Source organism: Rattus norvegicus, chromosome 6 (assembly GCF_036323735.1).
Source record: "Rattus norvegicus strain BN/NHsdMcwi chromosome 6, GRCr8, whole genome shotgun sequence".
NCBI lineage: Eukaryota > Metazoa > Chordata > Mammalia > Rodentia > Muridae > Rattus > Rattus norvegicus.
In genome coordinates, this window is record NC_086024.1 from 100,805,476 (window position 1) to 100,831,624 (window position 26,149).

Consider the following 26,149-nt stretch of genomic DNA (forward strand, 5'->3'; position numbering starts at 1 on the left):
CAACTGGCTTGGCACTAAGGAGACCTGGCTTATCTCGAACTCAGAGTTGTTCTTGTCATTACCTCTAAGTGTTTGGATTACAAGTGTGAACCACCTCACCAGCCATATGTCAGTGTAACGTATCTACTTGCCTATTTCTTCCTCTTATTATTTTTCTCTGAATATCCTAATATACCCTGATTAAGAACCACCATTGTAGACTATGTTGCTGGGAGCAGAAGAATTGAGTATAAGCAGAAGGTAAAGGCAAACAAGAACCCTCTAAGAGGGCTGAAGAGATGGCTCAGTGGTTAAGAGCACTGACTGCTCTTCCAGAGGTCCTGAGTTCAATTCCCAGCAACCACATGGTGGCTCACAACCATCTGTAATGGGATCTGATACCCTCTTCTGGTGTGTCTGAAGACAGCTACGGTGTACTTATATATAAGTAAATCTTAAAAAAAAAAAACAAAAAAAAAAAACCCAAAAAGCCCTCTGAGAAATGACTAGAACTTTCTTTCCAGGTGAACCTCTCTAGATTAGGACAGCATTTTCCTTTTGCCACAGGTTGTGGTTGGTAAGAATTGAGTCCATTCATACCTTTTGCATTGCACCCAATGCTAGAGCGGCTGGAGAGATGGCTTAGTGGTTAAGAGCACCCCCTGGTCTTACAGAGGAACCAAATTCAGTTTCCAGCACATACATAGTGGCTCATCTCTATTTCTAGGTCAGATACCCTCTTTTGGCCTCCATTGGCCCCGGGAACCCATATGGTACAAATACATATGTACAGAAAAAATACAGATATTAAAAAAATTTGAAGTTACTCAGAGAGGCTACTTACCTTAACAAAGGTGACATTGACAGAAAATGCTTTAAAGTAAGATCAGATCTACAAGCTAATCTTTTATTGTGTTCAATCAAGTCACATTATGTCTTTATAAAACAGATGAAAGCCAGTTTCCAAACTGGGAGACAACACTCTGTAGAATATTCCTGAAGGAACTCGTAGCGTTTCACACGGAAGTGTAACTCTACAGTGTATCATCCTACATTTGCTATGTATGCCTGATAACCTGACGACCTCCTCACTCGCCTTTATATTATGTAGGTTCTTAGGTCTGATTGGGGCTTACTTTCAGTCATGCGTCTCTGGGCTTGGGTGTGTGCACACTCAAGTGCAGGCACCTCAGAGATCAGAGGCACTGGCTCCTCCCAGAGCAGAGTTAGAGGTTATGAGCTGCCTGACGTAGGTGCTGAGAACAGAGCTGGGTTTGTAGAAGAGCAGCCAGTGCTCTTAACCACTGAGCCACCTCTCCGGACCCTTGTTTTATTTTTTTAAGACTGAGCTCAGCCTGGCCTTAAACTCAGTCGACTGCTTCAGCTTCCTGAATGCTGGTTGGAGTTTCTCCTCTGACCTACTCTGTTGAAGAGACTGTGAGGAGCTGATGGGAGCTGCACTGAAGGAGGATCTCAGGAATCGGGAACGCACACCCGGAAGCACCAGGGGTTCTTCCAATCTAGGATGAGAGTCAGTGGGGATACTTGCATTTAAGACATCCGGACTTAGGACTGTGAGACATACCGGATAAAGAGAAAGACCAATCACACAAGCATGGCTGAGTGCATTAGTGTTTACAGAGTTCACTCCTAGGAACTTAACAATTTATTAATGAAACACCACAGACATATTTAGTTTAAGTATACTAAAAGACACAAGTTACACTGTAAAAATTTTCCACATCAACTATTTTTAGCACAGTTACCACAAAAATACCTATCAAGTATTCTTCAGGAATCCTAGTTTCAGTATCAAGACTCGGTCTGTGCAAACAGGCTCAGGAACTGTCTGTCCGCTTTCCAGCTTGCTCTCCCTTCGTGACTAGCAGGCATTTCCTTCAGTGTTCAGAGAAAGTGGTCCAGCTTTACTTCAAGAGAACATTAGTGAGTTCCTACGGATAATCATTCCAGTCCCATCCCTCTTTACTACTTAGACCGTCTTCATCCAAGAAACGATGGGATTTTTATTTTCTTTCTTCCTTTTATGAAAATAATGTATTTGGAGTAAATGTCATTAGCTAGAATTAGCATATTTTATTTCCAACAATGCTAAATCCTATCTACCTTGCTGAACAGTAGTGAGAAATACTACAGAAGAGTAGAACTCAAGCAGCACTCCTATTTCTGGCGCATTTTGGGAAAAACTAGTCTTCTCGATGAACTGTTTATTAAGTAGTGCACGGGTGCTGCAAGCATGTTCTAGAATCTACTGGATGGAATACTGAATAGGGCCAGCCGTGGCACTGCTTCCTCGTGTTGGTTTTTCTTCAGCACACTAACCATTTTAGAACAAAGCCCCACAACACCCCTGTGAGGTAGGCGCTGTTGACACCCACCTTACCCGGAAGGAATGAGTAACCACTCTATATAGTAAAAAAAGGCAGACGGCACTCACTGAGTGCTCCTACCAAGAACAAATGTGGAAACGGCCTCTGCTTTTCTCCAGAAAACATCTACACGTAGGATCTAAAAGCAAGGGAAGAGTTAAAGCTGGCCCAAGCAGAAAAGACCTATCTAGTATCTGCCTAGTACACAGACGAGTGACGGGAATTGAGCTTGTTTTACCAGGCCTTTAAAACGGTACCCAGCAGGCTACACCTCAACACAAGAGGGCGACATCTGGCAACAAAGTACATATGGCAACTCCTGGTTCAACTCGGCAACCATTTCACAAAACACAGCTAGAGAGTGGGGGAGGGGAGCTCCATTTTGCAGATGTGACAGAAAGTAAAGGTTGTTCCTGGAAAACCTTTTAAAATATGAATACTTTCCCCCCCACAATGAAGAATCATGTCTTAAAACCAAAACCAAAACTGCCCAGGCTGTAAGTGTTATAGTGTATGCCTGTTACCCTAGGCACTTAGGAGGTGGATACAGGATTGTTTCAAGTCTCAGGCTGGCGTGGGCCATACAGTAAGACCCAATCTCAAAGAAACCCAAATGAGCTGGAGAGAGGACTGGTGATTTGGGGTACTTGCTGCTCTTGCAGAGAACCTGGTTCAGTTCCAGCACCCACATGAATTCTAAAGATTCTGATGCCCTTTCTGGCCTCCACAATTACGGTGTACATGCTGTGCACAGAAACGCATGGAGGCAGAACACCCTAACACATACCATAAAGGTAAATATATCTTTCTTAAAAATCAAAACAAAGCAACAGCAGTCCCACACCACTTCCTACATGCCTCAGTAGAAATTAGCTTTAGGGAACTTTTTCTATTAAATGAAACACACATCTCTACTTCCTAAAACAAAACATTATTGAAGACTGAGAAAATTTTGTTTTTTTGTTTGCTTGTTTGTTGCTGTTTCTCTTGAGACCGGTCTTGCCATCTAGCTCCAGGTTAGTCCTGAATTTACAAGCCTGCCTTGGTCTACTGACAGCTGGGATTAGACAGGCAAGACCCAGCATTCTGTCTTTTTAGTTCTCAGTATAAAAATAACTTTATGAATAACAGGAATCAGGTGAAGTCTCAGTGCTAAAGAACTTTAATAACGGGCACCAGGTGAACCAATATTTTTGAAGCTCCCTAGCAATAGAGTTCCACTCGTTAGTTTTGTATGTGAGGAGTATGTATGTGCATGCGTGTGCACCCATGTGGGTACATGTTTCGACTAAAGACTGACTCAATCAATCACTTTCTCCTTCAATCGATCTCTGCCTCGGAGTCTCAGTGAACTTGGAGCTTGCTCTTTCTGTAAGGCTGGCTGGCCTGAGCGCCCCTGATATCTTCCTGTCTCTGCTCCCCAACCAGCACTGGACCTTACCACACCTATGTCAGGTTCAAATGCATAAACAGTAATCACGTTACTCACAGAGCCATTTCCCCAGGCTCTAGGTATTTACTAGGTATTTTATTTACTGATACATTTTTTATTAACTCTTTGAGACCTTCATATATATAGTTCCACTTTAAACAGACAGTGCCTGGTGTCTAACATGGCCACCAGCCGTTGGCAAACTCCTTTAGCACTTCTCTGGATTGTCTTGAGCTACTGTACCCACTCACCTACCCTGAAAGCATGTCTCCACTCCCACCCTAATAAGGGCTTTGTGGGTCAGACTTGGTATGCAGGGAGGACTAGAAAAGCTGAAGAGTAAAGTTTTACTTTGAGAAGGCTAGAGGAGCCTGATGTGAGGAGGGCGCACCTATACTGTAACACCAGGGCTTGGGGGTGGAGGCAGGCAGATCAGGAGCTGAAGGCCAACTTCAGCTATGTTGTGAGTCTAAGGCCAGCCCAGGCTCTATCTCAAAAAACCCCTTATCTCATTATAAATATATTGAGATATAACTCTATCCCTCAAAAAGTTAAAGGTAGGGAATATATCCTAAATAACCTCAAATACGTGAAGTCAGCATTCGTGTTTCTGTAAGATTAAATCACTGAGGGTGCTGTAACCGGGTAACTGCTTTGAGGACTTAAGTTTAAGATAATATGTAATTATGACCCCCCCCCCCATAACAGCACACTAGTTTAACCACCCCCAATACAATCCGTTCTACCACTTGCTAGGTTTTGCTCTCAAAATACGTATCAGTCTTGATCCCAGAGGCTAATTCTCTAATCAGAAATTCAGTTACCTTAGAACAGTGCCCAGTTGGGTACTTCACTTAGCCCCTGAAAGTTACCAGTCTGACGGCTGGCCGGGCCTACATACAGCCCATGACGCCAGTGGTAGGAGGCAGGGAGAAAACAATGTGAGTTCAAGTCTAGCCTGGGCTGAATAGCAAGAATGTCTCAAAAATGTTAAAACTACTTTGTTTTGGAGTGGTATCTGGGTGTGTCTGTTCTGTCTGAGAGAAGGTCTCACTATGACACTCTAACTGGTCTGGAGCACACCATATAAATCAGGATGGCCTCGAACTCAGCAATCAGCCTCACAAGTTCTGGGATTAAAGGCCCAAGCCACCATCTCTGAAACTTTGTTATTCAACTGAACTCACCATTTACCCAGAAAAAACAAAACAAAACAAAACAAAATAAACTTTTGTTTCAGAATTAGCTGAGTCACTCTGACCTGCTGACAGACAGAGGAGGTGAACTCTTAAATGTCTTCAGAGGTATGCACCTGAGTGGGGTTAGCATTGTGTCGAAATTAAATGGACACATTGAGGTATCTGAAAGACAGCACATGCCCCATGGTCCTGGCCACCTGGGAAGCTCAAGCAGAAAACTGCTTGTGTCCAAGATTTTAAGGCCAACCTGGTAACATAGCAGGACTCTAGTTTACAATCTGAGAGGAGGGTGAGGGTGTGTGTGTGTGTGTGTGTGTGTGTGTGTGTGTGTGTGTGTGTGTGTCAAGATCAACTCAAATGTTCTTTACATGTCTGTGAGGCTTAGACTTTAAGAGGGGAGGGAGAGGGGCTGTTCTACGTCTCTCTTGCCTTCTGATCCTTGAGAACAGAATTCAAGTTTAAATAACACTTAAGAAACAATGAAATTTGATGGACGACTTGTTAGGTACAGAAAATGCATCACTTAGTCCAACAACATCCATTTTCCTGGAGTTTTAAGTTTCTAAGTGTCACCACTATAAAAGGGAAGTGAGTATATTCACAAAAGGAGAGCTGCCAGCATGGGTTTAAAATAGGCCTGGAACACTTAAGGCATCCACTCCACTGGTTTTACTAACAGAAAAGTGAAAGTCACGCCACTGTAAAATTACCTTCAGGAGTGACTTTCAGAAAACTACCATCAACCCAGGCAGCCTTGACAAGTGTGTGACATTAAGTCAGGGAGACGATGTGTATCTTATGACTTTCCTCTTCAAACCTAGGTGAACCTCTTGGTATAAACATCTGAAAGTCTCTAAGAACACACTGTAGATCTGCCTACTCCTACCGAGGTTAGCCGAGGTTAGCTCACACAGACCCGCAGCTGTGCTCCATTTATGTCAATGCTCTGTTTCTCTGTTCAAGACTTCTTTACCACTGACTTCTCCTATCCTTCCTTTTTTAGCTGAGATAGTTTTATTAAAAATGAGGTATACTTGATGTTTAGTAAATAAAAGGCCATGTAGGAGGTTGGAATGCTAGTAAATACAGTTAAAACTACTCTTGATTTGGTATAGCCATGTCTTGAAACAAAGCAAACTTTTTATACATTATATAGTTATACATTAAAATAACTGATTATTTTCTATATATAGTTATACATTAAAATAACTATTGATTTCCTATATGGCAGAAAATATTTAAAAATCATTTTCCTAAGAACATAATTCATATGAAACATAAGACACAAGTGACAGTTTAGAAGTGTGTTTGTGTGTGAGCATGTGAATGTGTGCTGGACACTGAACCTAGGGCCTCACACATGCTAGGCAAGCACTCTATAGAGCAGCTTCATTTCCAGTCTTTAAAATACTCTTTAAAACAGATCTCATCTGCTTCATATTCAAGTTCATTTTACTGACCCTACAACCTGGAAAAACAAAGAGATTTTATAAATAATCACTCACTCTAAAGTTTCTACATTAACTTCTGATTTTCAAATAATGATTTAATTTATAAAAAAGCTCATAGGATACTTTGAAGGTTATGTTTATAGCCATGTCTGTGGTGAGAACTGGTGTGTACAACCTCAAAACTAGTGACAGATTACTTTAAGTCAAAAGACCACTAGGAGGTAACTAACTTATGAATTAGAAATGGCATGTGAATCTCTTCCAAGATTGGTATAAAAATTCTAAAGGAGACGGTGCTACTCAACAAGGATGGTGTCCACACCTGCTTGTGTCATCTCTGACTCTAAGGCACAAGGCAAGTCTAAATGTTCTTGTGACAAGCGAGAGGTTTTTAAGGAGACATCGGGCCAGCTGTCACAATACTGCTGAAACCTCTGGGCCAATGAATTTCCAAACCTTTGGCATCGGTTGTATCTGTAGGATTTACCTTTGTGTGTATACATGTGTTCCAGTAACTGGCTCTTTCGAAGAAATTTATGACCACAAATGGTACAACTGATTTTTCTTTTCCTTGAAAAAGAAAAATTACAGTTTAACTCCACCGGCTCTGTGTCTTTGGAGATCACAGACACTTGGCTGATCTGCAAGGGCTCTGAGGGGCCCCGGCCTGAGTGCTCAGGCGGACGCGGCTGCTGCCCATCCTCCTCGGCAAGGAAGGAGCCGAGCCTCCGGCACTCAAGAGCTTCACTGCTGCCACTAAGTGGATGCACTTCACCAAGGTCATTACTTTCCAAAATGGAAGCAGGGACACCAAACGGGAGAGATCCAGACACATGGGTATGGAGGTGCTGTCTCAGGTTACTTCGGGACTCAAAACGCTCCCCACAGTAATGGCATAAGTGGACTTTGACACTGTTTTCTGTAAAAGAGGAGCCAGTCACCTCTGATGAGGACGAGGAGTGGCTTTGGGAGATCACAGACTCTGGATCACATCTCTCCTGTTTGATGGTCACTGGGGGCTTCTGGTGCTCCTCCAGGGCCTGGGCAGCAGGATGGGCCCTTTGCTGCTCCGCACCACCATCATCTAGTCCAATTGCAAGGGAAAGCTGCAGCTGGGGGTGGTCACCTGGGGCAGCAGCTCTATTTCCACTGCTACTGGGAGGAGTGTCTTTGATCTCCAGCCCTTGTTTGACAGCTGTTTTCTGGGTTGTTGAAATCTGAATACCATACAAATTTGATGTCTGCACAGTCTCTGGTGAGAACACTTGATTCATTTCAGTTGCAATGTGAGAAAGGTAGTCAGCATGAAGGAATCGGATCCCTTCCTCCAAACGACTATGATCCACAATCTGTTTTGGCCCTTTTCCTGTGTACATAATATGCAACAAGTAGCTGAATATATCGGGCTGGATGTCAGCTGGCTGTATTTTTATGCATTCACTGTTAAAACAAAAACAAACCCATACAAAATGAAATACAACCTAGTTGGCCTTTTGGTTTCTAACAATTTTAGGTTAAAACAAATTCTTCCTCTGAGGTTTAAATCTGGCAATCTGCCTTGATGAAATACAACAGCAAACACCACTTTTTGATTTGACTGCTCTTACAGTTCATCAACAAGCCTTTAAAAAAAAAAAAAAGATTTATTTATTATATATAAGTCCACTGTCGCTGTCTTCAGTCACACCAGAAGAGGGCATCAGATCCCATTTCAAATGGTTGTGAGCCACCATGTGGTTGCTGGAATTTGAACTCGGACTTCTGGAAGAGCAGTCAGTGCTCTTAACCACTGAGCCATCTCTCCAGTCCATCAACAAGCCTTTATGTGCCCAACCTATTGGCTAACAGCAGGAAAGACTGAGCTGTTCAGACTAGTTCAGCACCAGGGGTCTCCTAAGCAGTCCGATCTATTCTAGGTGCGGGAGGATAGAGAGAACGACTAGAATAGGTGATCTGCTTTTATAGTGAACATAGAGTGAAAGGGACTAGACACGGGAACTCGAAGGCTTGCCTATGTGCTGCTGTTCACTGTGCCATTGTTTACAGCAGCTAAAAGCTAGAAACAGCTAAGGACCCACCAATAGATGAATGGAGCCAGGTATTGTGGTGCAGCCTTTATTCCAAGCACTTGGGAAGCTGAGGCAGGTGAATCTCTTTGAGATTGAGGCCAGCCTGGTCTAAAGAGAGAGTTCCAGAACAGCCACAGCTATATAGACAGACCCTGTCTCAAAAAAGAAAGAATAAAGGAAAAAACAAAAAAAGAAAGAGACAAACAACAGGTAAACAAGTGGGCTGTGTGTTATTCTGCCATAAAAACAAGGAAGTTCTGGTACGGGTTATAACTTTGAACTCTTAAAAAAAATATAAGTTAAAAAAAAAAAGACATAAAAGGCCAGAAATTGTATGGTACCATGCCCATGAATTATCTAAAACAAAGCAGGGCCTTCAATCCCAGCACTCGTGGACAGCCAGGAATAAAGAAACCCTCTCTGGAAAAACAAACAAACAAACAAACAAACCAACGAAAGGAGAAATATCTAAGACAACACTTTCAAATAGACGGAACTGAGCTGGACAAAGGGTTCTGTGGTTAAAGATACTTGCTGTTCTTCTAGAAGACCTGGTTCTGATTCCCAGCACCCATATGGCGGCTCATAATTGTCTGTAATTCCAGTTCCAGGGAACCAGATGCCCTCTTCTGGTTTAGTGAGCACCAGGCATGCAAGTGAAGCAAATACATACATTTAGGCCACACACCCATATACAAGGGACAAGGACAGAGATATATGGGGTTGGGGAAGACTCAGTTAAATACGGGGTGGTTACAGGAGGCTGAAGGAGAATGGAGAGTTACTCCTTACTAGGTACAGTGTTTCTGGTAGAAGTGATGAAAAAGTTTTGCAAACAGCTGTGACAGTTGCGGGTAACATTATGAATGCAATTACTGCCATTTAGATGATGATTTCAAATTGTTAATTATAGATAGACCCTCCTCTGAAAATCAAAACCAGGGGCCTGGAGAGATGGCTCAGTGGTTAAGAGCACTAACTGCTCTGACAGAGGACCTGGCTTCAGTTTCAAACAACCAAACACTCAGACACATAAAAAATCTTAAAAAAACAAAAAACAAAATGACAATCAAAACAACCAAAAGCAAAGCAAACCAAACAAAAATATTAGTAATTTTAAAGGTATACGAGGAAACTGTTAATATTTAAAATGTAAATGATGCTATGTTTTGGCTTCTAAATCTTTAAATTACCAATGAATACAAGTATACTTCTGAAAAGCATTCGAGTAATTTCAAACTCAATATGGTACATAGCATAACATAGCAGACCTCTGTGAAATTAAAGTAGAATGCCAAAAGCAGCTGATGCACCTGAAGCAGCAGTAGACAGCAACAGTGAACTCAGTTTCCCTGAAGCAGTTTATTCTGGGAGCTGGCATATTGACAATCTGGTCTCTCGGGTCCTTTTTTTTTTTTTTTTTTTTTATTATTAACTTGAGTATTTCTTATATACATTTCGAGTGTTATTCCCTTTCCCGGTATCCGGGCAAACATCCCCCTCCCCCCTGGTCTCTCGGGTCCTTAATCCTGACATCTCTGCTTCCCCTCGCAGGTTTCACTCTTTGATCTGCACTGTCTATTTACCTACATTGTCAGTGACATGCATTCTGGGGGTGTAAATTCAAAATTCTGTTACGTGAAGGTGTTTGATCTATACAAACACAGCCCAAGGCAGGCCTCACCTTCATAATGCCTGTGTTTAGATAGCACAGGTGCTTTAGAAGCTAACCAGCTCACAGCTCAGAGCAGACTGAGGGGAGATGGCATTTGTAATGTTGTGAGTGTAATCTACAGTGTCACATTAGAGACAAAACTCCTCTAGCAGGATTCACCCCAACCCCATCTTTGTACCATGCCACACTTTCTAGCCATCTTATCTACTCCGTTGTCAGAATAGGTCATATCTGCATTTTATATTACCTTTGCTTGTGTGGTGGTTTGTATATGCTTGGCCAAGGGAGTGGCACCGTTAGGAGGTGTAGCCTTGTTAAAGTAGGTGTGGCCTTGTTGGAGTAGCTGTGTCACTGTGGGTGTGGGCTTTGAGACCATCACTTTAGCTGCTTGGAAGTCAGTCTTCTGCTAGCAGCCTTCAGATGAAGATGTAGAACTCTCAGCTCCTCCTGTACTGTATCTGCCTAGATGCTGCCATGCTCCCACCTTGATGATAATGGACTGAACCTCTGAATCCGTAAGCCAGCCCTGATTAAATGTTGTCCTTGGTCATGGTGTCAGTTCACAGCAGTAGAACCCTAACTGAGACAGCTTGTTTCTTTCTTTTTTTAGACAGGGTTTTAGTATGTAGTCCAGGCCTGGCACTTGCAGTATAGTACAGGCTGACCCCAAACTCACAGTGATTCTCCTGTCTCTGTACCTAAAATGCTAGGATTACATTAGCCACCACATCTGGCTGGGCTAAGCCTTTAATCAACCTTAGTTATGCTTGTTTTTATGACTATGCTCTGCCATGGATACCATGTACTGAGTTTAACAGAGATACATAAAAGCTACAGACCAAACCATGACCCATGCTATTTCCCCTCCAACTGCAACACTCTTCCTAATATTTGTCTGCAACCTCTGAAAGACTCTTCACTTTTCAGATTTGTAAAGTCTGTTTCACACTTCTCAAAATGGGCCTGCTAGAACTCTTCTACTCTGAGTACACCTTGATGTCTGACACCACATTACCAAGAGCAAAGCTCTGTTCTAAACATTTTAATGGCATTAATCCACTTAATCTTTTAGTACCCAAAAGGAGAGTATATACTGTAGCATTTAACAGACAAGAGAGCTGAGTGTTAGGGTTTGAAGGTGAAATGTTCCCTGGAGGCTCAGGTGTACAATCTCACAACCATGGTGGCCATCTGACGGGCTTTGGGGAAGTGACTAGATCACAAGGTCTCTGGTTTCACCAGTGTGCTCACCACTCAAGAAGTCACATGTCATGTGACTGAATTACTTGGAGGTGGGAAACACTAGGAAATGGGGCCAAGGTGGAAGAAGAGTCACCAAGAGTACACCTGCCAGGGCTGTTATCCAGTCCCTGGTCACTGCACTGTTCCTGCTTTCTCCTGCCTAGCTTGAAGTGGGTAGCTTTTCTGTTACCCTTTCTCTCATGCTATCTTTGTCTTCCCAGTCTTAAAAGTAATGGAGAGCAGGCCAGCTGCAAGTGGGCTAAAGCTTGTGACTGTAAGCACAACAAATCCTTGTTTTCTTAGGCATTTTGTCACAGCACCAGGAGTGACTACCACCAGACAGCTCAACTATTTGTTTACATCTGACTCTCTATCAGGCTATAGATTTCTCGAAGGCAGAGTATAAGTTACTTATGACTGTACTGTAGCTCAACCTCTAATATATATGTACTTAGGAAATATTTAAATGTTTGAACAGTTAAATAAATATATAATTGGGATTTGACTCCTCAGTTTCATGTAAGGTCCTTTAAAAACAAACAAAACAACAACCCACCCAGTACACAGGGAACCAAGCCTGGTGGCTTGGGCCTATGGTTCTAGCTACTGAAAGCTGAGGCAGGAAGATCACAAGTTCAAGGTCCTCCTGGGCTACAGAGTAAGTTCAAGGGCAGTTTGGACAACTTAGTGAGACTCTATCTCAAAATTTATAAAAAATAATAAATAAATAAGCAAGCAACATTCTAGAATTGTCTAAGCCTAGACTAGACTAAATTAATCTTTTCCCAGAGCTCAGAATTTGAATTCCCATATCTAAATTCAAAAAATGCAAAAAGAATTAAAAAAACACAAAACCAAAACAATGTGAAACAAATACTCTGTTACTGGTGATGTTCAGTATGTGACGGTACAATGTGACACTGAAAGGATGCTACACAGAAATCAACAGCCTCGTGCTTAAGTACACAGTTTAGCTTCAGAGTTAGTTATACTTGAGCCCAGCTGATCAGTTATTTAACCCTGCATGGGCCATTTAACAGCTCAGTCTCAGTTGCCTTTTCCCTAACACCAGGATAACAGTGCAATTTACATGATAGGATTTGATGCTTGGGTATTAGTTAAGACTTTTTTGTTGGTAGAGGGTTTGATCTCATTAGGTAGCCTTGATTGGCCTAGAACTCACCATGTAGACAAGTTGTCCTCAAACTCAGAGATCCCCTTCCCTCTGCCACCTGAGGTAAGATGAAAGGAATGCAGCCCCACACTGGACTGGGCTAAGCCTTTAATCAAGTTGAGTTATACATGTTTTCATTAAGTATGTTCTACCACAGATACCATGTACTGAGCTTAATACTGAAATATATATGTGTATATGTGTGCATGTGTGTGTTATTATAATTAAAAATTTGTGGGGGCTGGAGAGATGGCTCAGTGGTTAAGAGCACTGACTGCTCTTCCAGAGGTCCTGAGTTCAATTCCCAGCAACCACATGGTGGCTCACAACCATCTGTAATGGGATCTGATGCCCTCTGGTGTGTCGGAAGACAGCTACAATGTACTTACATATAATAAATAAAATAAAAATTTCTATTAGGATAACCCAATAATAAGCCCTTAAACCAATGATTTTCAACCTGTGGGTTGAAACCCGTCTGGGATCAAATAATCCTTTCATGGGTCAACTATCAGATATCCTACATATCAGTTATTTACATTATGATTCTTAACAGTTAGCAAAGTTACAGCTATGAAATGGCAACAAAATAATTTTAAGGTTGGGGGTTACCACAACACGAGGGACTGTATTAAAGGTCTCAGCATTAGAAAGGTTGAAAAACCACTGCCTTGAATGATATTATAAGGCATATATATCACAATATTAAAAAATTCTTCTCATTTACAAAAGCTGCTTCTTACCTTGTTTGGTGAATAAAAATCATCTTGAAATAGTTAGAAAAAGCAGCAAGTACTGCTCGGTGGGCTTTGAAGTAAACGTCTCCAATAGCAACTGTGCAGTCACACAGAAAACCAAATTCTCGCTGCATGTTCAGCTGCTGCAGAAGCACAAGGCTATGGCTAGCAGTATCCATTGTGGCTCTGAGAAAAACCAACATAAATATATGTTTGGAATATATAGATTTTTATATACATACAGACATATATACATATGCACACACATATGTATGTATATACATATACACACACACACACACACACACACACACACACACACATATATTTATACACAAACCTGGTTACATTTCCCACAAACCTAGAGCATTAAGGCCTCATTTTAAATGAAAATATTCAACACAGTTGACTTCGCTATCTAACATTAAATCCCTTAATTATGACACTGAGATAAACTCTACTGGACAGTAAGACAGTCTTTTTAAGCAAGGTAGAAGGTGATTTGTATAAGGGAGAGAAATGCTCGTGCTTTTCCACGTGACCATGTTTCAATTTCCTGTATGTGTACCTTATCAAACCCAGGGCCTTGCCCATGCTAGGCGAGCCCCACTCCTACTCTCCTTTGGTTTAAAGCACCTGGGGCTTTGTCTACCCAGAAACACTACTACTGAGCTCTACCCCACCTTTAGATCACGTTTCTAATGCTGTGACTCGGAGTTACTTGAGATAACTTAGTGAAAACAGGGTTGTAACGTTACCTATAAGTGGGAATAACAGGGCACCCTATCTGGTTGTGAGCCTCAGTCATCTATCTCTCCAGCCTGATGGGCATCCTACCTGGACTAGAACTGTCCATTTTCTTCTGAGATCCTCTGGCATTCCGGAGACACTGGCCTCCTGACTGTCATGAAATGTTTGTGGGACTTAGCCGTCACAGATGTCAAGCTATACCCTTATTTATAAGGGTCTGGGAGCTCATTAGAAAGAACCTACAACCTGATTTCATACACACCAGGATGCAGATTCTCTGTGGTAAGAAAAGGAAGACCTGGTAAATGGGCCTCAAGGGGAAAATCCTGCATGAGGATATGCAAGTAAGTCCTGGCCACAACAGACTGTGTAACTGTAACTGTAAGCAACAAAGACACAGGAAAAGGGGTTGAGGATTTAGCTCAGTGGTAGAGCGCTTGCCTAGCAAGCGCAAGGCCCTGGGTTCGGTCCCCAGCTCTGAACAAAAGAAAAGAAAAAAAAAAAAAAAGACACAGGAAAGTCAGTTTCAGGCAGGTGGGGGCTATTCTTCACTACCACCTTTGCCCTAGCTGTGCAAAGAGCCTGGTGCTTTGGGGAGGAAGGCAGCTGCAATTCAATGGGTGTCACTAAGTGTGGTAGTTAGAATATGTTTGGCTCCCCGTAGATTCATGCATTTCAATGCTTGGTCATAGGTGTGGACTTGTTAGAGGAAGTGCATCACTGTGTAGGTGGGCTTTGAGGTCTCCTATGCTCAAGCTCCGCCCTGTGTGAAATCCTCCTGGCTGCTTTTGGATCAACATGTAGAACTCTCAGCACCTTCTAAAGAACCAATGTCAGTCTGCAGGCTGCCATGCTTCCTGCTACGATAACGGACTGAACGAAACTGTAAGCCAGCACCAATTAAATGTCCTTTACAAGAGTTGCCATGACCATGGTGTCCCCTCACAGCAATGAAACCCTAACACACTAGGGAACTGGGAGAACAAGCTTTGAAAGAGCAGATTCTGAAAGTGAGAATGAGGCTTCTTCTAGAGCCAGAGACCAAGGTCTGAGGTCAATGATTGAGGCTGGGGTAACCATCAAGAGATTAGCAATAGCATGGGTAGCAGACAGGTGAGCAACTCATGATGATATAATAAAGATAGATAACCCATTACAGTGCTTCCTGTGTGTTAGGCACTTTAACCCATTCTATTCTTAACAGAACTTCCCAAGCAAAGGAATATTAGGTTCCCTTTACAAGTCAGGACTGAATGACGGACACCCAAGATCACACTGCTAGTAAGGGGCAGAAAGCTCCAAAGGCCAAATTCCCCACAGTCCCTAAAAGGAAACATGACCCACAGGTTAGAGCAGCCCTGAGAGAGAGCTACTGACAACAACTGCAGAGGAAGGTTAAGGAACATTAACAAGGAGGAGTTCTGGAGAGACCTGGATGTCCTGCTGGTTAAATAGATGATATACAACAACTATATATGCAAAGAAAGTCTAAATATAACAATGATAACATTATTATTGACAAAAGAACCTGCTTTATTAAAAACTGCAATATACTGCTGCGACACAGTAAGAGGCAGAATATACATAAAGAAAACTATGTGAAAGGAGCTGAGCTGTTATTTTACTTTTAAGCATGGGAGAAAACATTTTCCATAACTAACTTCCTGTCTGTGTGTATGTCACTGGAAAGGTTCTGATTCACTCCTCAATAACTCTGGGAAAGAAACTAAGGAGTAGAGGTAAATGGCTGGTGGGGGACTATACTATCTCAACTCAAAATTATAAACAGTTCAGATAACAATAAAAATAAAAAAATAAGGGCTGGAGACACAGCTCAGTGGTTAAGAGCACTGTCTGCTCTTCCAGAGGTCCTGAGTTCAATTCCCAGCAACCACGTGGTGGCTCACAACCATCTGTAATGGGATTCGATGCCCTCTTCTGGTGTGTCTGAAGACAGTGACAGTGTACTCACATAAAATAAATAAATCTTAAAAATAAATAAAATAAAAATAAAAAATAAGCCTACACACTCACCGTCAACACAGTAAATAATCATCACACACGGAAGAAATCCGTTGGCATGTCCCTTACTTCACCCTCCTCCTACCTTGCCTCAAATATAACCACCATCTTGAATTTAGTGTTTTTGACTTTCTTACACATCATCACATTCTGTGTAGGACTTTATCCCTGACCAAAGGTCAGTATTGTTTACAAGTTTTATTCTTCATAATTAACTAACTTTAAGAATTCCATAAGTTGATTCTTGTAACTCTATCCTCAGGACATTATTTTAAGAAAGGTTTTACTTATTTTGAATTATGTGTCTAAGTGTCTGTGTGTGGACATTGACCAAGAGTGTGATGTTCCTGGAAGTGTTGGATCCCTGGGAGGCAAAGCTACAGGTGGTTTGGGAACCACTCTGTGTTGATAGGAATTGAACAGGAATTCTAAAGTGTTTTTGTATGCTGAAACTTCAAATACAGGCCTTTTAAAAATCTCCTTGTCATTGGATCAGGTTTCAGATCCCAACAATGATATAGCAAACCAGGTTTCTTGCAAAATGCCTTTACCTACAGCTTCTGGCCTCCATGTACCCACTCATATACACATACATATGCAAACATAAATAAACTACAAGAATTTTTAACAGTGTGTGTGTGTGTGTGTGTGTGTGTGTTGTGTGTGTGGAAGTACTCTGTGTCACACATGAGGGACAATGACAGCTGAAGAAGATGTGTCGCAGTTCTATAATTCTACCATGTAGGTCCAGGGGTTCAAGCACAGGTTGTCAAGCTTGTCAGTAAACACACTTATTCCTGTGTGTGCCATGCATACCACGGTGTGCATGTGAAGGTCAGAGTACAATGTTGTGGGAGTTGGTTCTCTCTCTACTCTAAAAGTTCCAGGGCTCAAGCTTAAGCCATCAGATTTGAGCAAGTGCCTTTATATGCTACGCCATCTTGCTGGCCCTTCCTCATATCAAAAAACAAAAACAAAACCCTTTGGGCATCACTGAAATAACTGAACAGAATCTACAGAAACTCAAGCCTGTCCTCTGAAACAACAAAGCTGCACACTGCGGGTCTTATTCCAAGAGGTTATCTGACCAAAGGTTACTCCTTACATCACCACACTTGCTTCTAAAACACCACCGATGACAAGATGTTTAAAAGATCTATATTTGAAGTTTCAGCGTACAAAAACACTTTAAAATCAATAAAGTGACTCAAAGTAAAATACTCTAAATCAGTTGTTTTAAAAAATGCTTCACAAAAAACCCCCACCAAACTCTTGGATCATAGGTATTTTCACCAGGTTTTCAAAAATAGCTTATATATACTCACTGGCATAACCAGCTATCGAGCCATACAGAAATGAGAAATAGTATTCACAAAGCTACAATACGGAGATCTTGTGGTTAATGGGCCGAGTAACAGTTAAAATTTTCATTTCCTCAGCAGATACTGAAACACACACATCAAAAGCATGCGTTGCACTAAGTTACAGGCCAAAAAAAAAAAAAAAAAAAAGCATAAATGCTCAAGTCAAGAATACAGTCTTAGCAAGGAGATAAAACACAAGACAATAATCACATTACAAATTAAAAGTGTAAAGTGTCACCAGAACAGCTGGAGATGAGCACGGAGAAGGCAAGGAAAATAAGACAGTCAAACTGGCTCAGACTGACGGATAAAACTGAGTAACATTACTGGGAGGGGTGTGAATATTTTGATATCAGAATCCAATTCAGTATAAAGGGGGGAGGAGAAAAGGAGCAAACAGAAGGAAATGACAGGCTCAGCTCACTGAGGATGCTAAGTATAAGTGTATCCCAGTTGTGCCTGAAGGTACTTCCCCCCCATACCCCCTCTTCCCTATCCCCCACCGCCCCCACCCCCTAAACCGTCCTGCCGTCTGCAATGAGCTGTGTAAGATGCTTGTGTAGGAACCCGACAGTTACTCTGTGGCAGGGAGAAGAGCATAGTACTGTAATCTTGGACTCTGAGACCCAACTACTTAAAGATTTTGTTTCAGCTCAGCCACTAACTAGGTCTGTGCTCCTGACAGGACATTCAGTTCCCCAGGCTTCCATAGCACTGATGAGCTATGGAGGCTAGGGGGGAGAGTCTGGAATTTAAGGCCAGCCTGAACTCTAGTGAGACTTTGTTAATGAGGGCGTTGGGGGGTATATATATTTGACAGAAGAACATGTAGTAAGTGTTCAGTAAGTACTAGACAGTACCATCTAGGTCTGTCAGTCAAGGAGCCAACTAATGCCACGAGAGCCACACAGAACTGAGGCGACGTGGCGGCAGGCAGGCAGCAGGCAGGATGCAGTCAACCACAGGCTACAGGCTAAAGGTGAGTGGGTTACTAGAAGATGTCATTTATTTCTTCAGCGCATTTTCACAGTAACTGCCATGTTCTTGGTGTTGAGATTAAGGTAAAACACCGGAGCTAGCCACAGGAACTGGCTTAGAGGAGGAGGTTTCTTACACAGGCAGTTCAAAGTGTCTACTCCAGGAAAGGGAAGTAGAAATGTCTGGTAATGAGTGGAGACAGCTCTAGAAAGAGCAGAGCCAAAGAGGGAGGAGGCCTCTGAAATGGCAAGATTGAAGTTTCTAAATATGCATGGAGCTATACAGTGAAGCCAAATTTAAAAAAACAAAAACAAAAAACATCAACAACAAAAAACAACTTTAAAAAGCTAAGTATGGGTTGGGCATGGTGGCACACACATGCTGTAAGCTACCCTGGATGCTAGGGCCTGTATTCACAGATTCAAGGCTTGCCTGGGAGAGAACATAAGCTTAAGGCTGATGTGGGAAACTTAAGACTTTGGGTCAAAATAAAAATATTTTTTAAAAAGGGTCTAAATGATGGTGGAGGATTTGCCTAGCATGCATGAGCCCCCAGGTTCACTTTATAGTACTTTAAAAAGTATGAAAACTTGAAAAACAGAAAGGATACAATAAATCAAACCAAGAAAACCTGGGGACTGAGGAAAAGGCAGACCCTTGAGAGGAGGGAACAGTGGTGAACAGGGGAGCATGTGACCTCCTCCAAGTGCAGGGAAGTGGCTGAGGCAAACTTTCTGACTCAAGAGGACCTCTCAGAGTAGAGGCAACAAAATTGGAGGTACGGTCAAGGTGGAGCCCTGAGGAAGCTGCAGACCTAAGAGCTCTGGGTGGAAGGTGAGTCCTCTTAGAGCTAGAAGACAAGCTCCAGATTAAACCAGGATGTTAGCTGGAGGGACTGAGAAGGGAGCATGTGCTAACTCACAAACTGTGAAGTCAGTCCATACGGAAAGGGAAAGGGGACTAGAATACTAGCAGCCAATTAAGCTGTGTAGGGAACATTCATGCGCAATACTTTCTTCCTACTTTAGTTTCCATTTACCTATCCTCATAATCACTGATGCCTGCCTTTTCTAAGTGGTTAAACCCACTCTATGAGATCCCAGATTTTTTATTTTCAGGTCTAAAACTATTTTACCTCTTGCCTTACTTCTCCCCAACATGATTCCCTTCCTCCATCTTCAGGTAAGTTTGCCAGAATTTCTCAGGAAGATGCTGAACCCCAACCTGGCCATCGTGCCCTCCTAGACCTTGGTGTCATTCCTTTTACTAGAAGCCTTTTCCAGGCTGAGATTTCCTGTTTGCTTACAGCCTTATTTTACATCTTTGATCTACTAACTTCTGTGTTACTGTAGGGTTGGCTTTCTTTCTTTCTTTCTTTCTTTCTTTCTTTCTTTCTTTCTTTCTTTCTTCCTTCCTTCCTTCCTTCCTTCCTTTCTTTTTTCCTGGAGCTGGGGACTGAACCCAGGGCCTTGCGCTTGCTAGGCAAGAGCTCTACCTCTACCACTGAGCCAAATCCCCAACCCCAGGGTCGGCTTTCATTGATTAGAGTGATGGCCTCCTCGTCTTCTGTTTTTTTTTTTTCTCTCATGTCTAGTCATTTATATACTAAAAACTATGATTTGGGGCTGTTGAGATGGCTTAGTGATGGAAAAACTAACTGCTCTTGTAAAACACTTCGGTTCAGTTCCCAGGACCCACACAGCAACTCACAGCCTTTTCGGAGTCCAGTTCCAGAGGATCAGATGTCCTCTTCTGACTTCATGGACACCAGGCATGCACATGGTATACACACATACATGCAAAGCACCCATACATATAAAATAAACTATGGATGACGAAGAGCCTCTTATTCAGTAATATTCCTCCAAACAGTGATGTTTTTGTTTTTATAATTAACTTGGCTGAACTTAACACTCCCTTGATCTTGAGCTGCAACTGAGATCCGTGGCTTTTGGCCTTAGGTGCATTCCTTGGAGGCTGCTGTAAACATGCCCAGTTCAGTGGTGACAAGACTCAGAATATATACACATCACCCCAACATACCACTTCTTGAGTATCTCCCTCACTTTCCACCTGCATACTGTGTGCTCTGTCCTTTTTCTTCTTCTAGCAATAGTTACCCCAGTTTTAGTCAGCCACTGTGCCACCAGGGCCATAAAAACAGAAACAACCACTGCTAACCCTTCTGCCAATTCAGTTTTCAGACACACACATGGTGACAAAACATAAATGCAGGCAAAACACCCACATACATAAAAACAATAAAAAATTTAGAAAGATAGATATAGTGTTAAACACTTGTCGTCCCAGTACTTGTGAAGCTGAAGTAGGAGGATTTCTACAAATTCAATGTAAGCCAGTGCTACACAGAGTAAGTTCAAGGCTGGCTGGCCTGGGCCTACCTAGCAAAAAAAAAAAAAAAAAAAAAAACAAAACAAAACAAAAAAATTAACAGAAAAGATTTTTGGCAGAAAAAAAAAAGATGTAAAATAGGTTGCAGAAAATAATTTACCCTTCATTATTTAGAGAGGCAAAGAGTTTAAAAACTTTAAAAACATCTTTATTATAAAATTATTATTCTTAGTTATTTTATTCTGAGAATTTCATACATGCATACACGGTATTTTTTTATCATAATGTCCTCCCCATCCAAGCATCACACTCAAAGTAATATTTATAACAATAGGTTTAATATAGATAGTTATGAGACTATAAAAGCTTTATTTACTTTCTAGATAACTCCTTTTGGTTGACCTGCATTCTCAGATCAGCAGCAGCAGAACAGCCTAGAATACTCAGCTCCTCGTTCTCTCAGAATCTTTATCAGACTCTTAATCAATTATCAGTAAAAGATAGGAAAGTTGGCAGAGGAATGTGAAGCTTTTTTGAGCTACTTACTCATGGCTATAAATACAGAGGTTAAAAATCTCCAGTGCTACATGATAAAACGCTCTCTACAACAAGTATAACTTGGTATTTGTAAAATGGTAATCGCTTTTAGATGACTGTGGATGTTTGATTACCTAAGGAATGAATGAACTCATCTGGTTTTATTTGTGAGACAAGATCTCAGTATAACCTAGACTGGCCTAGAATTTACTACGCAGCCCAGGCTGACGCTCCTGAATAGTGGGATCATAAGCACATACCATAATTCCCAGCAAGTATGGAAATGTTTACTATTTCATAAGTATTCCAAAGACTTGTGTTGAGTACATTAGATAGACAAGTATCAGTGATTATTGTAAATAAGACTTGATCTAAAAACTTAGGTGGTTTAAGGAATGTAAGTAGTTAGACATGCTGTTATATACCTGTAATTCCAGCTCATAAAAGCACGAGACCTGAGCTTAGAAAAACCTATCTCAAAAAGAAAACAAACAGGAGACTTGGGGAAATAATTCAGTCAGTAAAGTGTCTGCCACTCACATATGAGGATCTGAGTTCAAATCCCCAGTACTCTTATAAACAAAAAAAAAGTGTGTGGGGTGCTGGGGCTGGAAACAAGGCTTAGTGGTTAAGAGCATTTGTTCTTGTAGAGACCTAAGTTCAATTTCCAGTACCTACATGGTAGGTCACAACCATCATTACTCCAGTTCCAGGGGCTCTAACAGTTTTTTGACCTTCATAGGCACTAGCAGTACACATGAACATGTAAATGAAACATTCATACATATAAAAACTTAAAAACTCTTTTCAAAAAATTTAAAATGTGTTAAGTGGGACCTGGGCAGATGGTTCAGCAGTTAAGATGTTCTTCCAGAGGACCTGAGCTTCATTCCCAATATCCACAGTACCATGTCAGGAAGCTTATAGGTGTCTGTAATGGCAGCTCCAGGGATCTGACACCTTCTTCCTGTCCTCAACGGTGCTGTACACACACACACACACACACACACACACACACACACACACACACACACACACACACACGCGCGCGCGCGCGCGCGCCTGCACACACAGGGAAATCCCCAGAGCTCACTGGCTAGCCAGGTTAGATCAATCAGTGAGCTCCACGTTCAGTGAGAAAGACACCCAAGGTCAGCCTTTGACCTCATATCCACATATAAACAGACACACACTCCTCAAAGAAAAGGAACAGAAATGAACTAAACTAATGCACTGGTAGAGTGGTTAGAGACGAGGAAGGGTCACATTATTTCCAAACTTTTTGGTGAAAAGTATCTAGAAAAAAGAAGCATTTATTCTTATACCCCTTTAAATTTATTTCCATAGTGTCTAAAAATGATACAGGAACTGCCAAATTGGAAAATACAGGCAGAGATAAAACCTGCCAGGAACCCACTCGCAGAGAATGTTAGAGAAGGAGATGTGGATGACACAGGAAAGGGCAGGTACATTCTAGAAACCTTCAATAGGGCAGTCTAGAGCCCTGGTCTGTGGGCAGGCAGCAGCCTTCCCACTCAGTGTGTGCATGAGTGCATGCATGCATCTGTCTGATAAAGCACAAAGCCAAATCAACTTAGAAATAAAAAGGACAAGATTCTTCTTGATTTATTATAAAGACTGTATTCTAACCAAGGCAAAAGAAGGTACTCACAGACCAGGGAAAGTGAAAGAGGGCAAAACTCGAAGAGACCCAGAGCACAGCAGGCAAGTGACTAAGCTTCTGTGTATAAGTAAACTACCATTTCCTTTGCCAGAAAATTACAGCTCCATGAACACATTATCAACCTAGCCTGAATAAGATCCTCTGCCTAAAAAGCCTGGTGTTTCAGAATAAGATATTGGTTTTGATCTGTAACTACAAAAGCAATTAATTATAAAAATTTCAAAACCTTAATAATATAAACACATTTTTCTTAAATAAGATTAATTTTTTTAAAGAAAAGAAAAAGGGTTCAATAAAATGAGGACAGGAACCTAACAAAGGGTTGGAGATATAATATATAGAGGCCTTATCTAGCATTCACAAGATGCCAGGTTTGATCCCCAGAGTACAACCAAGTACAATTAAAATTGATAATCAAATTTCATGTTGGCTTTGAGTACTGTCTTTTTCCTCCACCTTTTTGTGGAATGGTAAGGCAGGGCTCACTGTGTAGCTCTGGCTGTCCTGGAACTTACTATGAAGACCAAGCCAGCCTTGAACTCACAGAGATGTGCCTGCCTCTGTCTCCCAAGTGCTGGGATCTAAAAGGTGTGCACTAGCATGCCTGGCAAAACATAATATATGTGTACTTGAACGAGTTCGGGCGCACCATATGTATGCAGGAACCTGTGGAAACCAGAAAGAAACAGAGCCTCTGAAACTGGAGTTAGAGAAAGTTGTCAGGAGCCACACAGGTGCTGGAAACCAAACCTGGGCTGTCTATAAACGTAGTACGTGCTCTCAACTGAGGAGCCATCTCCACAGCCTAAAGGGAAAAAGCCTTGACTGAGGAACCTAACTAAACAGATGGTATGAAGTGGAGATCAGGGATCTAACTCCATAGCTGGTGCAGGTAACTATCAACTGGAGCAGTCCTTTCTTTTTAGCTGTCTGGCAAAGGATTCAGATGCGCATGCTCTGTGGAATAAACAAACAGAACGGGGGTGGGGGGCGCAACAGGAAGTGGTGCAGAACTACAATTCATCAAAATAAGAACACCTGTACTGCTTTCCTATGGGACCTCTATAATAATACAGCTCTACAACTCTTCTCCAGCTCTTACTTCAAAAATGGACAAATTGGTCAGATACCACCAACGGCTTGCAGGGAATAAATCACTTTGGGTCAGTGGTAGGGAAGGCATTATGCAACACTTCCCAGCAGCACAGCCATGGCAGATTTTACTGCCAAGCCACTTGGGCCCCTCCTCCTCAGCTAGACAGCCTGGCTCCTTTGCATTCCCCTCAGGAGATAGGGTGGAAGTACATAGCTCCACTCTGTAAGGCATAGAGGGCAGCTGAAAGTCCTGCTTGGCCTCTCTGGGCAACCACAGGCGCCAATAAATGAGCCACAGGCGATTCTCTTACCCCCTTCCTGGGGAGCAAGACATAATGCAAAAGAGCACCGACTAGACTGGGAAGAAAGTGATCCAGACTTGCATTCCTTTGCAAAATACCCTGTCACCGCAGTCAGGTATCGCTCTCTGGCTCACTTCTGCAGGCTTAAAACATATTTGTAACAAGACAATACGACCTTTTTAGGGAATTCACCTATTAAAACAGCTGGCAAACCCTATAGCTAGAAGAAGACATTTATGACAGTCTAGTGTGTGTGTGTGGGGGGGGTCTTCCTGTCGACCACCCTTGATGTTTCACTGCTTCCTAACTGCATCCCAACCATCTCAACTATTTCATGTCTATCTGTCCCACCTTCGGTCGGGCAGTGGCCGTGTACCCTTATCTAAAACATATCTAGGTTAAGGAAGAACTAGTGGCCAGGCGAGGTGGCATACACCTGTCGTCCCTGCACGCAGGAGCCTGATGTAAGGTCCACCACTAGTTCTACACTAGCCTGGAGTGTCAACCTGAGAAGTCCTGTAAACCTGATGTAATCACTTCTGGTGTACACACTGTCCAAAGCAGGATAAAGTGGCACTGCAGTCTTGGCACAACGGCCAGTTCGATGGCAAAAAGTGTCTGCAGCCCTGAAGCCTCATCATGGAAGGTGCAGAAACTTGACCAACACTATGCTCCGGGTGTTGGCTGTGAAACGAGGGATGGACTCGATAGAACTTAAGATCTTTTTCAGCTCTGAACACCCTGATTCTAAGATGTACTTATCTGATCCTGTCAATCAACAGCTCTGCAGCTTTTAAAGGATTTGCCCAAGTCTCTAGAGGAAGAAGGCCAAGTTTAATCCCTTAGAGGGAGATGGGAGTTAATTTATAAAACACACAACACTAGCTGCTATCAGGTTCCAGGTACAGCGCTGTGCGTTGCCCAAGCAACTGATAACGGCTTGATTTCTCCAAATGAGTGCTGGGGAGATGATGATAAGATGGTGGCAAAATTCGAAAAGAAAATCATTTGGCTAAGAGGAAATACGTGAGAAAAAATTAATTATTGGGGTAGGGGGCTACTTGCCCTAGAAGCTAGGTACTCACAAACTGGATGGGGGAGGGGATAGTGAGGGCTGCGCAGCCAGAACTGGATACCCGCCCACTAGCTAGAGCCTGTAGGCCTGGCGCGGCCGGCTGGGACCTAGCTGACACAGACGGACTGAAGCTTCTGCGCCCGGTCAGGGCCCGGCCCGCAGCGGGATGGGCTCCAAGGTTGTGCGGTTCCCGCGCGCGCCATCCCGCCCGCCTTAGGCCCCGGCGGCCCACGGCCAAGGGCGGCTCCGCGCGCCTAGCACTCGCTCGCCGTTGCTAATTTCCTCCTGGGCCCTGACTGACATCTCCAACGGACCAAAAACACCCCTCTCCCCAGCTACTTGCATCTGTCCCGCGACGGGTGCAGCTGCAGCCGCCGCCCCGGCGGCTCGCGGCGGGAGGGACTGAGCCCGGAGCAGCCCACAGGGGCAGGGCCGCGTTGCTTACCCAGACTCCGCCGCGGCGGCGGGCGGGCTTCTCTGTGCGGGAGGGGCGGGCTCCCGCGCGGCGCACAACACGCGGCTGCGCCCGCTCACGCACCCGGCGGGCTGCTCTCGCGCGGCTTCCCGCGCCCGGCCCACGTGACCGGGCTGCTGGGAAGCAAGCGGCACCCCAGCTGGTGTGCGTGCCTGCGTGCGTGCGTGCGC

General features: G+C 42.9%; 1 protein-coding gene across 6 annotated transcripts; it reads right to left on the reverse strand.

Annotated features, from left to right (window-relative positions):
• Positions 1-1,607: 1,607 nt before the first annotated feature.
• On the reverse strand, positions 1,608-26,080 carry Zbtb25 (zinc finger and BTB domain containing 25). Of its 6 annotated transcripts, none has more exons than XM_006240236.5 (3): positions 25,950-26,080; positions 13,352-13,531; positions 1,608-7,888 (listed from the first exon to the last, which is right to left on the reverse strand). In XM_006240236.5, exons 2-3 carry the CDS (start codon positions 13,522-13,524, stop codon positions 6,745-6,747), a joined length of 1,317 nt encoding a protein of 438 aa, XP_006240298.1. In that variant the 5' UTR covers positions 13,525-13,531; positions 25,950-26,080; the 3' UTR covers positions 1,608-6,744.
• Positions 26,081-26,149: the final 69 nt, after the last annotated feature.

Excerpts from the sequence above, each read along its gene's own strand:
- Zbtb25 (XM_006240236.5), bottom strand. The coding sequence starts at position 13,524 with ATGGATACTGCTAGCCATAGCCTTGTGCTTCTGCAGCAGCTGAACATG. Across the intron at positions 7,889-13,351 it reads ATTTTTATTCACCAAACAAG|TGAATGCATAAAAATACAGC; the intron begins GTAAGAAGCAGC and ends TTGTTTTAACAG.